Below are 15,947 nucleotides of genomic sequence, written 5' to 3'. Positions count from 1 at the left end.
AGAGAATTAACTTTATTTTACCAACGGCTCTTAGTCCCAGCTGTCGTCGCTGGTAACACATCATGTGTTACTTTGAGGAAGGGAAGTTCCCTGTATGTGCTGGAGGAATTCCAAGGCAGACAACGTGGTTCCTGCCACAACTCTACGTCTCGCCAACGTACACCTCAATTGAAAGAAGCAAACGGACAGCAAATCCATCTTTTTTTTTACAATGGTGTTTCATTCATCTTGGCAACTGTGCATATAGACATTTGTACAAAAAAAAAACACATATATGTATATATCACTCTTATGTACAACCACGCCACCGTCAATCAACAAAGAGAGGACACGTTGAATTCACTGAGACATGTCGTTCAATAGAATAGCATCTCTCTGTATATAATAATATATAGTCAAATAATGATAACTCAATAATGTGAGCATAAATAAATAAGTTAGGACAACATTTCCGTGCAAGAAAAAAATAAAAGAACACATGACTTGAGAAATAACAGTGATGGTGCGGGAACCCGTTCGCACCGAAGTGACAGCGAACTAGACGATCGTTTCGAGTGCAACATGGGGAGATTTTTTTGAGTCAGACGCGACGAACCCACGTGCAAAGCGTGCGTGTTCATTTATCAGTGCTTAGACAAAAGCTCCACATCAAGCGTATACTTAAATCTATCAAACAGTACTCACTGGCACTTAAAAGACTGGAAATTCTGACCTGCGGCGCCAAGACATACATGATGATCCACTGTTAGAGGGTACGCATCACTAGTATTTTCGACAGTATAAAGTTTAACATTGTCGCTGCTTTGTGAGAAATAAATATTCTTGATATCACGACTAACGTTGGTATCAATCAATGATCGAATAATTCGCAGGCGTTCTCTCTTACGGCAAGCTGCTGTGAGTGTTTGAATATTATATGTGTTTCACCTAACGAATCTCGACTCTCCAAGCAGTGGTGTCCTGACAGTACTTACTGAACATTGGCAAAAACCCTCCGAGGCAGCCCTGAGCATGCGCAGTGTCTCTTAGCCAGCGGCGCGATGACGGGATCGCACTTCCGATTTTCTCGCCGATTATCCAAATACCCGGACAGCTTCGAGACGCCGAATCAAAAGCATTAGGTTAAGGAATGTTGAAGATAAAAGTTTATGTTCATATCAGTATTTACAGGGCTTAATGTCTTAGTCGAGTACTGGCGTGTGCCTTTTTGTCCTTTACCCTCAGTGTTTCTATACGAGAATAAACTAAAATACGAATAACGACGAAGAACCTCCCATCATCTAACAAAGGGCTCCGCGATGTGCGCAATTAGCGCTTAGGATTGCGGTCGTTAAGAGCTTTCTCTATGTAAGTGAAAAATACTGCCCCCCCCCCCCCCCCACCCCCCACCCTACCCGTTCTCTCCGCCCCTCGGACAACTTTACACTGCAATCATTAAGCGCAGAAGCAACTCAAAGTTTGGCACGGCAGCACTTTGCGCGTGGGTTCGCGGTGAAACAAACACGTTTGACGGAGCAGGGACACTCCGTCATGCGACACAACGAAACAGCGAGATTCGTACAACTCTAGTCAAGCGTCGTGCCGACGCAGGTTTGGAGGGAACAAAAAAGGAAGGAAACATGGAAAGGAAGGCACAGGAATGCATGATGCAACGAGTAAACATCTCAAAAGACACCGCAACGACAGAAACGCGAAGTTTAGTCTTCAAGTACAAGCCGCAAAAAAGAAGAAGCGATGAAAAATGAGAAAAGAAATGAAGAACAACGCGCGAAGACACCGACCGGCCTGCTGGCCACTGCAATGAAATGTAAGATGCAGGACGGATGCAGCGGTATCACTGGTGCTGGTTGGTAAACTATACCGTCTCTCGCGCACCCCTTTGTTAACAAGCCTTTAGAGAAACCGCGCGCAGGCACTTTTGAACACGTCTTCGCGCGCCCGGAAAGTAAAGAAGTCCGTTGGCAGCAAGCGGACGTGTGCGAGATATCTGGGAATGTATAAACGTCTGCTGCGGCCTTGGCTTCGCAGACGGGAAGTGGAGCCCAGTTGGAACGGGGCGCGGCGGCGTTGGCGGTCGCGTTCCAACTGCGCGCCGCGGTATACTCGAGCATGGAGTGTGTGCCCGCAACCAGAAACCGGTGCTCTTTTTGTCTTCTGCTCGACCGAACCCTTGCTTTCGTTAGGCAGATGCAGACGACGGTCTACGGCGGTGCGCAGTAGCAGACGGCAGAGCAAGGACGCTGGTTTACAGCCACATAAGGTCCCTAGGAAAACTTGTTTTATCTAGGGACCTTACAGCCCCAAGCACCAACACGCCCTCCTCCGACGGCCGCGGTAGAAAGTGGTCTGATCAGGTTGTAGCCCCCCCCCGCAAGCCATCCAAGGGCAGAGCTCTTCAATCGTGAAAAAGTTGAGAAATTCCGCGCGTTTCAGAAAATGCCACAGCGATTGGCGAAAAGCACATTACGCAACACCAAATAAACAGCGTTTCCAATCAGCGCCTTTCTTGCAGCCGGGTTTGTCGATGACTTTTTAAACGACGATTGGTGGCGAGGAGTCGTGGCTAAGTTTCGTATTCTCGGTTAATGGTGGCGCGTCAATTTACCGTTGCGCAACTGTCATGAGTGAAGAGCTGTGCTCGATGGGAAGCTGGCGCATGGGTAGACCACCTGATATCCTAACACAGAATAATCTCTGCCCCCCCCCCCCCCCCCCTTTCCCTCCCATCTCTATTTTTCTTTCGCCGCGCGGATCAGTTTCATAGTCACGTCGTGGGTTGTCCGTTCTGGGAGTCTGTACTTTCGTCCGTCGTGTGCACCAGCCTTACAAAAAAAAAAAAAAAAAAAAAAAAAAAAAAGGTACCGTCATTGGAACTGGCAGCGAGTAAAGAACACTTTACGGGCTCTTCGACCCGGACCTCCAGCAGGCCGTGGAGGTCTACAATGGCGCTGCATTGCAGACCATCCGTGCCTATGTCAGAAGCGAGCGAAGGCACAACTGACAAGAAGGCAGCGCCAAAACAGGCGACCTTCCGGTGACACCGTTAGTGGCCAAGGCAAGAACGAGGCCACTTAAAAGGCAGCAAAACATTGCTCTCGTGTTTTTTCGAGAGAAAAGTTAGGAAGAGGCCAGCCGTAAGACGGGCGCGCGACCTTACTGCGCACCCCTGTATAGGGTTCCGCGTATTCGGGATAGATTCTGCAGGCATCAAAACCTTTCTTTCGCTCCATTCTGTTCTTTTGCCTAGAATAGCCTGGAGCCTGGTAGCTAGAGATGACGATCAGGTTCGAACAATGACAGCGAATTCGTGCGAGTCTTTTAAAAAAGGCACGGTCAACGAGGCACATTTTGGTGTCTTTTGTACGAAGATCAGGAGCTGTGAATATTTGGGGTATGTCTCAGCCCCCATTCGATGAAATGTGCTATTTAATCGAGAGACAACCGGAAGGGGGGGGGGGGGGTAATCTCCTCTCGATAATTAGTTTTTTTTCCAGGCTGCCAATCTTAGCGTGACACACACACACACCTTCAATATGCTACCTATGGTAGTTTAACGAAGATCTAAATGCGACCTTATGAAGAACCAGAAATGAACCGAATCTTGAACGAATGCCTGCAGAATTTAGATCCCTTGTTCTCGGCAGTATTCAGCAAGCGATCCCGCCAACAAACCCCCTATCACAGCGACTAAGGCGGGGGTGGCGGGTCAGGTATAGCGTAGGTGAGAAAAAGTTGGCGGAGCGCCCATTATAGGCGATATTTACAGTGCACAAATTCAGAGTGTAAGTGCGCGTTCCACTTCCGAGAGGAACACTTTCACTGTACAATGGAGGACGTGTGTACAACAACACTGTACGGTCAACAACAACACGAAAAACAACAAGTGAACAGGGGCACGAAGCACACAACCAACGATGGGGAACATGTGGTCCTGGAAGAACGCGATAAAGGTCGGGTACTCCAGCGGTTCAATAAGGCAGTAACACGATGGCTAGTTGATGAAAGCAACAAGTGGAACATTATTTCTAGCGCGTTTGTATTTGTATGCCTAACTCACTAACGCTACGAGCGATGGCCGAAACGATTAGTAAGTTGATCCCTGAATACGCGCCTCTATCGCGGCTGTAGTATTGGATGTGCGTAATTAGCATGGTGCTGAGAGATTTTTTTTTTCTTTTAACGTAGACTGTCCGTCCAATAAATGAAGTATGAGTCTGCTCTTTATACATGGTTCTTTCCCTTCGCTCGAGAATATCGCCTAGTACATCAGGCTTCCTAATATAAGATCATTTTCTATAACTTACATAGGAATATTTGCGTTCATTAGCTTTACGCGACGCCATGTCATTAGTCGCATCTTCATTCAGCCATCATTCAACGCCAACACCTCCTGCAGGCAGAACCTATAACTTCGGAACCAGCGAACTTATGTACTTTTTTTTTTTTGGAGTGACAATTTGTCTTGGTGAAAACGAATAAGTTATATAGCTCCAACTTCGAACAGTCGGCCGCCGATAACATCTGCCGACTATTTGGCCCCAATACGATCGGCCGCTATGCCGTGACCAGCAGCATAGGTGATGGTCCCGACGAAAGCTTATTTCAATGGCGTATCAGGCGTTTAACAAACTGCCTAATCGAATAAGGTGTCGATTACTCCGAAGGCCGGCACTAGAAATCCTGCTCCGGATCGTGACCCGCGAGCGTTCGACGGCTGGCATTTAACGAACAGGCGGGCGCGGATTCTTGGCTGCGACTGGCGAACAGGAAACGGTCACGTGAGCGATCGGGAACGCCCGTTCCGAAGGTCAACGCTGTGCGCTCAATCGCAGTGTTATACTACACACGGCCCACGTAGGGCCGCGGGGACGTCACGCCTGCCCTGCGGGGTCCCGGATTTTCTCGGAATCAACAGGACGTCGCGACCAGGTACCGCTACGAAAAGCTCACCTGCCCTCGCAAGCGCCTGCGGTGCATTCTGCGAGCCAGCGGACACGCAACCGGACGCAAGCTGCCTTTCAGAAAAGCACGTTCCACTTGTACAGAGTTGGGTTACCCAGATACGCGCTACTCGCTGAGGGTCACAGATCGCACAACCTCGAGCTAAACATTTAGGTCGATAATCGCAAGAGCTCGGGCGCGAAACTACGACACTGCAATGTTTCCGGCGAAGGCACTGACTCTTAGGACAAGCTTTCGCTGCCCCACGAAAAGCATGGGCCAGCGTTCAGGCCTCACGGCCGACGTGTGATTCGGCAGGATGATGTCTGATAGAGGTCGGACTTCCATACTTCCAAATGTCACCATAACAGCTTGGCTGGCTCTCCACGTGGTCTCCCGGACACCTCACGAGTGTCCCAACCGCGGTGCCCTTCGACGACTCCTCCACTTAACTCACACGTGCACCACTTGGTCCCAGGTTCGAGCGTCCACCCCACCAGAGTTCACTTTGATAACGAGTCTCCCTGGTGATGGCGCGTTGAGAAGGTGCGCGCGCACGGACACACACACACTGAGGCGGCGACCGGCCCCTGATCAGGAGACGACGGCCATCTTGTTGTCGTAGGTGCCACCGTTCGGCGTGCCGTCGTCGGAGGCGCTCTGCCGGCGGCCCTTGATGTAGTTGCCGCGCACGTAGCGCGCGCCCAGCAGTCCCGCGTGGCGCCGCACGAGCGCCACGATCACGAGAAGGGCCACGGCGAACAGCGCGCAGGCGCCCACCGACAGCACCGCCACGTGCACGGGGCTCAGCAGGCGGTCGTCGCCGTCGTCATCGTTGGGCGGCTGCTGCGGCAACTCGGTGGAAGCGGGCACGCCGTCGCCCACGCCGCTGCTGCTCGCCTCGGGTCGAAGCGCGGGCCACGAAGATGCCGTCTCTGCAAAGAACGCGCGGAGAAGACATTTTAAGCCGGCTGTCTCGCACTGGCACTTTCGAGTGAGCCGCTATAGAGTCAATGCAGAACGGATTCAATCCGGATCGAGCACTGCGGCACGTCATCTTCGAGAGAGATTTTCCACGCTAAACGCGCACTCACGCCCTGCGCTTCGATTAAGCTCAAAAGGCTCAATGCAGATTGGCTCAAATGAGGATCCGAACTACCCGTGCACAAACGGCACGCTTGACGCGGGCAAGTCAAGTGACAGTGAACGAGACTACCGCTTTTGTATAGTTTCAGCTGTTTGTTCTCTGGCATGCGGTGTCGAGAAATGTATTGTAAGAGAACCTAAATCCGGGCAAGTTGGTGTACATTCATCCACAAAGTGCCAGCAGACAAGGGACGAAGTCACGAGGTGAACGAGACAAACCATCACTTGTCGTTGTTAGTCTCGAGACAAACCATCACTTGTCGTTGTTAGTCTATTTCACTTGGTTCCTTCCCTGTTAGCGCTTTGTTATAAAGAAAAGTGTCAAGAAAGAAACGGCAGGCGGGGATACACTCCTGCCTCTTGCTGCTCGCGAAGGCAAAATCTACATATTGCTCCGTTGGGTCATCGCCGGAGAACTTTGTCTCCATAGGACATATTCCACTGTTCGAGTGGAAGCAACGTTACTTGTGTCGTTAGATGATAAGTACATGTTCGCTATAGGGTAAATCTGCTGCAAATTTTAACCGTCGAACTGTTTGATTGGAGTCCGCCGACGAAACATTAGACCTCGCATAGAATCAACTGACCGCAGTGGCTTTGACTTTGTGTGCTGGATCGCAGCGGTCAACTTTCTGCAGCAATCACGGGAAAGTTGCGGGGGCGGAGCTTCTACGCGCTTCTGCACGTATGTTATGCGCCAAGTATCCCCGCACGTAGAATCCGACGGAACATTGCGTTTCGGTTTCTTGGAGCAGACACAGAATCAGCGCAACCTGCCACTCGCGACGGTTTCGCATTTGCCAAAACGCGGAAAGAGTTTCTTTTATCGAAGGGTTTCAACGTAGCGAGATTAGTACATAGACAAGGAGGAAAATAATGTGATGGTTATCGCTTTACGTGTGTGTGTTGTTCTTCCTCAATGTATGCACTAAAATTGCCTATACGTTGAACGTCTTTGCGATGACCACACCAATAAGCCCTCATGCAACCCTGATTGTCTTCGTTTGTTCTCGGTTCTTCAGCTTAAACAAACGCGTATGAGATTGTGGGTCTATTTTCGGGAGCCTAAACGACGACTCCTCCTCGTGTTCTCAGCGCGACGCCATAACCTCGCTGCACGCTTTATTCCTAGGGGAGGGCGAATATTTGAAACGTTCGAATAATCTAATAGTGCACTATACGATTCGGTATTCGAACTCAATAGTCGCTATTAGTAAATACGAATATTTTTAATAGCACTAACGATTCGGTATTCGAACTCAATAGGCACTATTAGTAAATACGAATATTTTTAAATAGTTTTCGAATATTTTATAATGTCAACTGTGCGCAATCAAACATAACATTGGAGCAAAAGTAACGTAACAGACCCATAAAACTAGAGAACTTACGAAGTGCAACAGGCTACGTTATACAGGGATTATACGCACTGTCCGAAAGGTCCTGCATGTGCGAACTGTACGCTCCATTCCTGCATTTTTACAGACAACGTTTCATAATACGCAATGTAATGAGAGAAAATTGCTAAGCTGATGAATACTACAATGTGCACACCGCTTTACATCAATTGTGAAAACGGCTGTTCATTATTCGAAAACTATTCGAAAAATATTCGCTATTCGATTGCAATCGCTTCTGGCACTATTCGATTCGTATTCGATTGGGTCTCAAAAATGGCGCCTACAATGACGTCAGTGCGAGGCGCCTTGCACTGACGTTATCGCAGTCGCCATGCTGGTGCACCGGCACGGTGATAAGCTGGGGGTCTATGACGTCACACGAAAGCTACCAATAAGATTGCTTGCACTGACGTCATCATCGTAGCCGCCATTTCGGTGCACCGTGCGGCACGCTGATCGGCTGTGTCCGCGACGTCACGTGAAAGCTACCAATTGGCACACCCCTAGCGGCGTATTCGCAAGTTCTGCGACGCGTACCTGCGTGCAGCGGCGGCGGCAGGATGCCCTCGTTGCAGAGGTTGCTGCTGCAGCAGACGAGCTGCGGCCACCGGGCGGCCGAGTGCACCGCGGGACGCCGGTTCTCGCACAGCAGCGGCGTGCGGCTGTTGATGCAGCCGCGCGTGATCGGGTCCGTGTTGGGGTCGCGGCTCTGCAGGTACTGCGTGTAGCACATGGACGTCGTGTTGCAGCGGCTGGTGCCCTGCTCGCGGCAGTGTTGCGTCGTGCACGCGCACGTGATTTGCTTCCCTGCGAGAGTGGAAAAAAAAAAAAAAAAAAAAAAAAAAAAAAAAACGGCATGAGCGCGTGTTGGTCTCACTTGCGCAATCATACACAGTGCACGTCAAGGTTGCTACGCACATTCCTGTAGTACTTCTACACACACACACATTCCCCACCCACATGCACAAACACACATATGACCCCCCCCCCCCCCCCCCCCCTTGAAGCGCGCAATAGTCTACATGTGCACTTATGTGTCGCCATTGTGCCCGTCAGTGCATGCTGTAGTCTCGTGACTGTTTGGGTAAGTAAGGGATGAAGCCGTAGTCAGTGGTCATGTCGTGTAACGCTAGTTTCGTTCTTATTAACGTAGACAATCTTGTGTACCGTAAAATTAGATGCCGCATACGCCACCTTAAATTCGCGCGCCGTTAATGGCTTTTCGCATCTCGGGTTCGTTTCGATGCAGTGAAAGAGCCACCGAGCATTGAACCCATTTTCTCGGGCAAGTAAGACTCACGATGACAGGTCCCGTCTGTCGTTCTGCTAATTAGAAAAAAAAATATTTAAAAAAATTGCGATGCGCAGAAAAGGTATCGCATAAACGCATTCGTCGGTCAGCGTACTCGCGAGATACCTGTGAAAGGGGGGAAAGGGACCGTCAGCAGAAGCTGCGGGACCATTCCCACGCGTTCGCACAAACGCAGACAGCCTCGACACAACGTTTGGCAGGAGGAACGCGGTCCGTTGCCGTGCGTGTGCGTCACCATTGCGAGTGACGGCCCGTCATCGACCGGGGCTGATAGGTCCACGCACGTCGTCGACACACACACGCGGAAAAAAAAAAAAAAAAAAAAGGGGGGGGGGGGGGGGGGGGGACGGAGACAGCGCCGTGACGCCAGCAAGCGGCGAGCCGCGAAGCCGCCGCACATCGTAAATCGCCCGCAGCCCGTGTCGGCGTCGGCGAGACGGCGTCGTCGTGTCGGGGGGAGGCCGGGGGGTGTCGAGTCGCTCCCCGCTGCGAGAAGAGCAGCGGCGCGCCCGCCCACCGCACCCCCCACCACTCGCGGCCTCCCCGCCGAGAGCAACCCCCTCTCGACTCTTGTTGGCACAACGGGACCTTGGGCGCGTGCCGACCTGGACAGCGGAACGACAATCGACAAAAAACCGTGACACACTGACACGGCAGCAGCGACGGGATATATAGATGCCATGGAGTTCGTGTCCCCGTAACGGGGAACAAACAATCGGCATTGAAAGGGGTGGAAGTGGCTATATACTGGTACCACGTCGTACTGTAAGCACTCAACGCCCACTATACAGATGCGAAGTGGAGGGAGAACGAACCCTTTGTCAACAACGTTGGTCGACGCTGACAGCAGTTTGTGTCGGCGCGGTTAGTATACCGAGGCAGGGGTTGGGAACGCCTCTGTGGGTATAACGGCGATGTAGCGTCAACACTCCAACGATTGCAAGACTGAAGGAGGACTGTTCGGCAACGAACTGACACAGACACGTAGCGGGCAGCGGTGTTTCGGGTATAACTGGAAGTTCGCGTAAACGGTATATTTCCTTAGATGAGAGTTTTCGTTAACGATGAGCGTAGAAAACACTCTGGCGCCACCGTCGTAGTACTACGCACAACAGGCGAAGCGAAAAGAAAGGGGGACTTCTTGTTAACAATGAGGGTGTGTTCTGTAAACACAGCAGGGCGGTGGATTGCGATCGGCAGGAGAGAGATGTGCGCGGCGTGGCTTCACGGGTCGACTGAAAAGCAAACAGAGCACATACGATGCAGGCGGTATTGTTCGTGGAATGACGTATTGTGAGAGAGAACAATACATCGGAACCATTTCGGCAGGGGGCCGTTCGTGCCGACGGAACGAAACGCCTGGTGAATCTCGACCGAGTCATCACGAACCGCTATCGCGCCCGCCGAGATCAAAGATAAGCCATTACAGAGATAATACAGAATAACAAAAGTGGGTGGAATGAGGAGTTACTGATACTTTCCCAAGGACTTGTCAGGGACGTTTAGTGGCCTGATAATTAGCGGCGAACAGTATAGGCTTCAATACCCACCGGGTTACCTTGGGGCCTTGTCGCTTGCAGCCGAGTAACCGCGACTTGAATGATTGGGCATCGAAAAGCTCTGATCGTAACTGAACTTCCGCGAATTACGCATCTCCCGAGTATGAAACTGTGTATGTGACGCTTTCACGGAAGCTGTGTCCTGCTAAAATCACAAAATAGCTTTGAAATATATATAGTATTCATACTCCTTGCTCGCGCTTATATGGAGATAGAACAGCTCAATCAGCAACAAACCCAGATTCTAAAACATTGTACCTTTTATGATGCCACATATCGTGTCGTAGGTTCGCACTATACCTGAGAAACCCGAGGGTTATCCTGGACACCTTGCAATTCTGCTGTGTTGAGAGAGAGAGAGAATAAACTTTATTTGGAAAACAAGTCGGAAATTCTTCCTCAATGAGTGGGGCCCTCAGTCCAGGGCTCCATAGCCATGCGCGACTTCGAGAGCCCGCTGGATCAGCCGTTGCTGTTCCTGCCGGCTTGAGCTGAGCAGAGCAGACTCCCAAGAGGAAAGGGTCTCTCTATCGCAAGAGGATAGAGAGATCGTGGCAACCCTGCGGGACCAATCAGAGCTGACAAGATGGGAGAAATCGACGATATTCCGGAATTTCTGCGTGTCCGGAATAGCACCGCCGGCCGCCGCTACAGGTGCGGTTTGGACACCACCTACGGTCACTGCACGTCATCAGTTAGACCGTGTGAAACGGTGATAAAATCCGGAACGTTCGACGAACTGCGCTTTCGTAGCCTCTTGTGCATAGCACAATGAGCTGTCACGAGCGCACGATGGCCAGATAGGGAAGCGTCACGGCGGCGACGTGCGCCGGCCAGTCGTGTCCTGACGTACACCCTCCCGAGGCTGGGGACGCACCGGTATAGGAAATTGCGTCTGGTCTGGTGCACCTCCCCTTCCTCTTTTCTGAGCAAGCAGCCCCGTTTTTTTTGCAAGCTCATCTTTCCCAAAAGCTGTTCAGCGGGCGCATCTGGTCGCGTCTCCGAGCGGCGTGTCCCTTATCTCCCCGGACGAGCAGCAGCAGCAGCCGCCACCGCGCCATTCGCCAGAAAAGGGGGACCGCCGCCGCGTTCGTGGGAGAGAAACCTCGCTATCGCTGCCGGGCATCGCCAGGGGGTTTCCTTCTACGGGTCTTTCGCCGCTGTGCGGCCGGGCCCGCGAAAGCCAGCCGGAGCCGACGACGGGCCACCCGCTCGCTGCAGCAGCACCGCGGCCCGCGCCTGCCGGCCGCGCTTGGCCCGTCCTTCGACGACGACGAAGCGGAATAGCGATTACCCCACCGAGATTTTGCGCGCTGATGGAAGGGGGAGAGTGGGAGACGAGGACCGGAGGAAACGCGGGCACATGGGCGTTGTTCTCCACAACAAGAGAAAGTCCGGTGCTTGACGTACGCCGTCTGAACTGCGTCGAAAGTCGGTCTTGTATGCCATTGCGGTCTACTGTTGAAGGGAACGCGAAGTGTTTCAAGACTGACTACGACTCAGTTTTGACAGGAAGGCCTCAACTTTGTCATTAGAGGTCTAGCTAACGCGTCACGGCGAGCACTTGTGAAGTTGTTGATGCGTTCAATTAAGTTATATCAGTTTGAATACTAATTAAGTGTTCCATTAAACTGTAGACCGTACTGTGCGAGAGATTTCGTACGGACGAGCCCTCCCTCCATTTTGCCCATCAGCTGTTCCCGCACACCCTCACCACTCACCAGTTAGTCCCAATACTCCGCGTCACCTTACATGCTGGAAGCGCGGCAAGACGGGCCGGCCGTTCCCAAGGTAAGAAGCGAAGATGGCGGCGACAATGCGCGCACGGGTGGTAGGGAGTTATTGCGGCGTAAGAAGCCAAAACATTCATCTCTCATGCAAACGACTGCGTTGAGGGAACGTGAATTGCCCGCAGAAGAACGATCTCAGGGCCGCGTAAGAGACGCTTCGAGGCATCCATTTCGAACCATAGACTCGACGACGCGTCCTTCCTCGCTCGTGCATTCACGTTTCTCTCGCAAGGACTTCTCTCTTTTCATTCGCTAGTTTGTTTTTCGTCGCGCTCTCAGCGACACGAAGCTGCTATAGGAGTCGCACCGGAAACCTCATCTTTGTTTCGCTTAAGGACGCCACAGACACGGGGGCCTTAGGATTGGCTGTCGAATAAAGGCCCTCCGGCCACGGTACCACAATCCACGCGGCGTGCTGCCGCAGGGGAACGCAGCATCAGCATGCAGCAGCGCCATTTCGCCGTGCCGGAGACGAGATAGAATGAGTATACGGCAGAGTGCACTCAACCGCAGTCGCGTCTTCTGCCCCCTCGAGCTACTCATTAACCGGGCGGGAGAGGAGGAAGACCAGCACTCTCTCTCCATCAACTGCGCGAGCCAGGAAGCAGCGCTGCCATGCAGAGAAGCCACTTTCATACCCTCCGACATAGATTTTTCTTCCTGCTAATGGCCGACGAAAAAGACGTGACCGAGGGAGTGAGAGAGTGAGAGAAAGGCCGGCGCACGTTTCTTAAGACCGGTGAACGTAATTTAATACCGCCCAGGAAAGGCAAAGACAAAACAAAGAGCTTCTCCCAAACGAGTTGCAGGCTGACTTTTTTTTAAAAAGACTCTTGACGAATTACGTGAGTCTTGGGCTATTTAAAGTTTCACTGACATTGTCTAGTCCTTGAAGCTGTGTGGGGTCACCATTGTCTCCATTTTTTTTTTCATTTTTTTTTTCTTAAAGAATGTTTGCTCTTTGTCACGACGTGTAATGAGGCTCGTTAGAAAGAGGCCAAGTAAGTAGGCAGTGTAGTCCATCGGCAGCTTTGCCAGCGCAATCAGAAAGAGCCCTTCGGTTTCGTGTCCTGTGCAAAATTCCGAAGACGTTTCTAAAACGCGCGCACGCACCATGAAGAAAGTGTAATTGTCTGCAACTCAATAAGCCTAGCCGTCGCCACGGCTCTTTTTTTAATATGCCGCTATGCCATATTGCTTACGATGCAATAAATGAAAATTACACTGGCTACATCCTGCAAGCCCAAACTCGAAGCTACGGGTCACGCTAGCGTACACTTTGCCTGTCTTCACGATTCCTATGAGGCGTTCCAATGTTTAGGTGCGCAACAGAGATCCGGCAGCATATTATTGAATAATAATTAAGTTTCTGGGCACGAAATATTTAGATGCGTAGTTCATCGTTTACGAATCCTTTGAATACGGGCTATAGAAGATTTCCTTGCGTTATATGTGAAAAAGGGCTGGATCAGAATGCGAGACATAAGGATTGGCGTTAACGACCTATCATATGTGAGCGTCTTCGTTCCAGGCGCCCGCGGCCACATTAACTTGAAGAGAGCTTGACCGGCCCGGCAGGAGTCCTGGCCGCTGGCTGGATCAACGTTACTATGGGATTCTAGTAACGTTGGGCTGGATGGCGTTCCTTCTGATCGCGCGTCGAGCCACTCGCCGTCGTCTTGAGAAACCAGCGCGTGCGTCTGCTAGTGCGCTCGTCGCTACAACATATTTAACGAGGTCCGTTGGCTCGGCCTTGTTATCGACTATGTTGTTTAACATTATTGTGGTTAGTGGATGTGAAGGCACACGAACATGCATATAAGCGAATATTCTCCGAGGGTAATCAAGTGATTATATACAATATAACTGGTGCTACCACGTCAATTTTGTTTTTCTTTCATTCCGTGTTTCGTACTCGTCTTTGGCTCAGCGACCTGACAGCCAGCTTGGATCTAAATGCTATCTATGGTCGCGGAATGAAAGAGCGGAGCGCAGCTTGCAGAGTCCGCGATCCCCCACAACTCGGCCAGATGCGCATTGTTCCCGAAGACAACCACCGCCTCTGAGAAGCACCATGCCTTCCACGTCCCGTGGCCGCGCGCGCATCCGGTGCGGCAACCACACGGACGGACGACCGCAGAACTCTGCATCAAAGAGAGCATGCGCGCGCATTGGGCCGCGACGACCAGCCAGCTACTATTACTGCCGCCTCAGTGCACGCCGTCCTGTCCGAAATTCCTCCGCGCGCTCTCTGGCTACTTGGCGATGCCTCATGAAGCCCCCCCCCCCACCCAACGTTCGGCCGGACGGAAAAGTAATAAAAAAAAAAAGGGGGGGGGGGGGGGGGCATGAGCTATCAAATGGACGGTGGCACGAAAAGTCATCGCGTGCACACCGCGCCGCGCGCCGCGAGCGCTTGTCTTTGCGCCGCATCGCGGTCCCCCCGTGCCCCCCCCCCCCCCCCCTCCGCCTCTCTTTTAACTTCACCTCGTCGTGGAAGGACGCTGGCCCCTCCGCGTGCAACCCTGCGTCACGATCGACGTGGATGCAACAACTCCTCGGTGGAAAGCCGAGGCACAAAGGAGCACGCCAACAGCTCTGGGCGAGAGAGATAGTAAAGGATGCATATCTACGCAACCTCCCCCCTCAACTTCCATCCAGCCCCCTTCACTGCGAAAGCGAAACAACACAGCCACCAGGCAACAGCACTCTAGAAAGAATCCAACTCTCGGCCGTCCGGCCGCGGAAGAAGAAAGCTGCCGCGGAAAAGAAGCAGGGTCGGGGGGCTAGTTCTGAGTTCGCCTCACCGCAGCCAGAACCGGTCTCCGTTATTATCCTAATAACCCGTGGTGGGGCGGAGGGGGGAGGTAGGAGTGAGGTGGAAGGAAAAAGCTCTGCGGCGGCGGCGGCGGGACCGAGAAAGAGAAGACCGAACGCACGACGCGAGGGCTCACGCACGCTCCAATGGCTTCGGAAGACGACGACGACCGACGGACGGGCCGGCCACGGCCAGCAGCAGCAGCAGCAGCCGAAGATGCAGAAGCAAGCCGCCGGGAAACAAACACACACAACACTCCTCGGGGAGTCCTCTTTCACCCTCCCTCCCCTTCCTTCCTGAGAATGCCGGCCGAGCAAACAGAAGGAGAGGGCGTAGCAAAGCGAAAACAAGCTCCATGAGGAGGAGGCAGAAGGGTCCCTCGGAGCTGCTGCTGCTGCTGCGGCTGTTGCTTTTCGGAGGGGGAGAGCCGCGCGGCGCTCACGACGCCGATAGCATCGTGCGGGGCCCGCGGGCGACGGCGGGCGTCTGCGAAGATGCTGCGTGCCGTCGGTTTGAAGGCAGGTCTCCCCCCCCGTCATTAGACGCTGACGGCTTGCCCGAAGAATAAAGTAAAAAGTGCGGCTCGTCACACGCCGAAGCAGTCAGCCCTCCTCTCTCTGCCTCCAGCTTCACGCAGACATTCAAATTTTTGGCGTCGAGACGAAGTCCCGCCGCCGCCACAGCTGCCTTTCATTTCCCTTCTCTCGTTCGGCGTGGATGCGAGCGAGGCGCGGCGCGCGTGTAATTGCCCGCACATTTCCGGAGAAGTGATGCGCGCACGCACGAGAAACCCCGAGCGCGGCCTCCGGTGGAAATTGCAGGGTGTCTTCTGTTTCCCCGCTCAGCCGGAGGAACAGATCATCAGCCAAGGTTGATTCTCTTTTCTTTTTTTCTTTCGGTTGTGGCCCGGGTCAGCCACCGCACAGCGCCGAACAAATGCTGTGCGTGGGTTCCTTTTTTTCGTTTGCCTAGCCTCCGGTT

The 15,947-nt window shown here is 52.5% G+C and overlaps 1 protein-coding gene across 1 annotated transcript in view; it reads right to left on the bottom strand.

Annotated features, from left to right (window-relative positions):
* Positions 1–257: 257 nt before the first annotated feature.
* The window catches only part of LOC119442750 (uncharacterized), a 29,351-nt gene continuing 13,661 nt past the window's right edge, over positions 258–15,947 (bottom strand). The window contains exons 2-3 of the mRNA XM_037707749.2: positions 8,025–8,294; positions 258–5,876 (exon numbers count right to left, since the gene is read on the bottom strand). Coding sequence (XP_037563677.1) covers positions 5,536–5,876; positions 8,025–8,294 — 611 coding nt within the window. The 3' untranslated portion in view covers positions 258–5,535. The remainder of the gene's footprint in view (positions 5,877–8,024; positions 8,295–15,947) is intronic.

This window comes from Dermacentor silvarum, chromosome 2, assembly GCF_013339745.2.
Source record: "Dermacentor silvarum isolate Dsil-2018 chromosome 2, BIME_Dsil_1.4, whole genome shotgun sequence".
Classification (NCBI taxonomy): domain Eukaryota; kingdom Metazoa; phylum Arthropoda; class Arachnida; order Ixodida; family Ixodidae; genus Dermacentor; species Dermacentor silvarum.
This window is presented reverse-complemented; position numbering and strand designations above follow the sequence as displayed.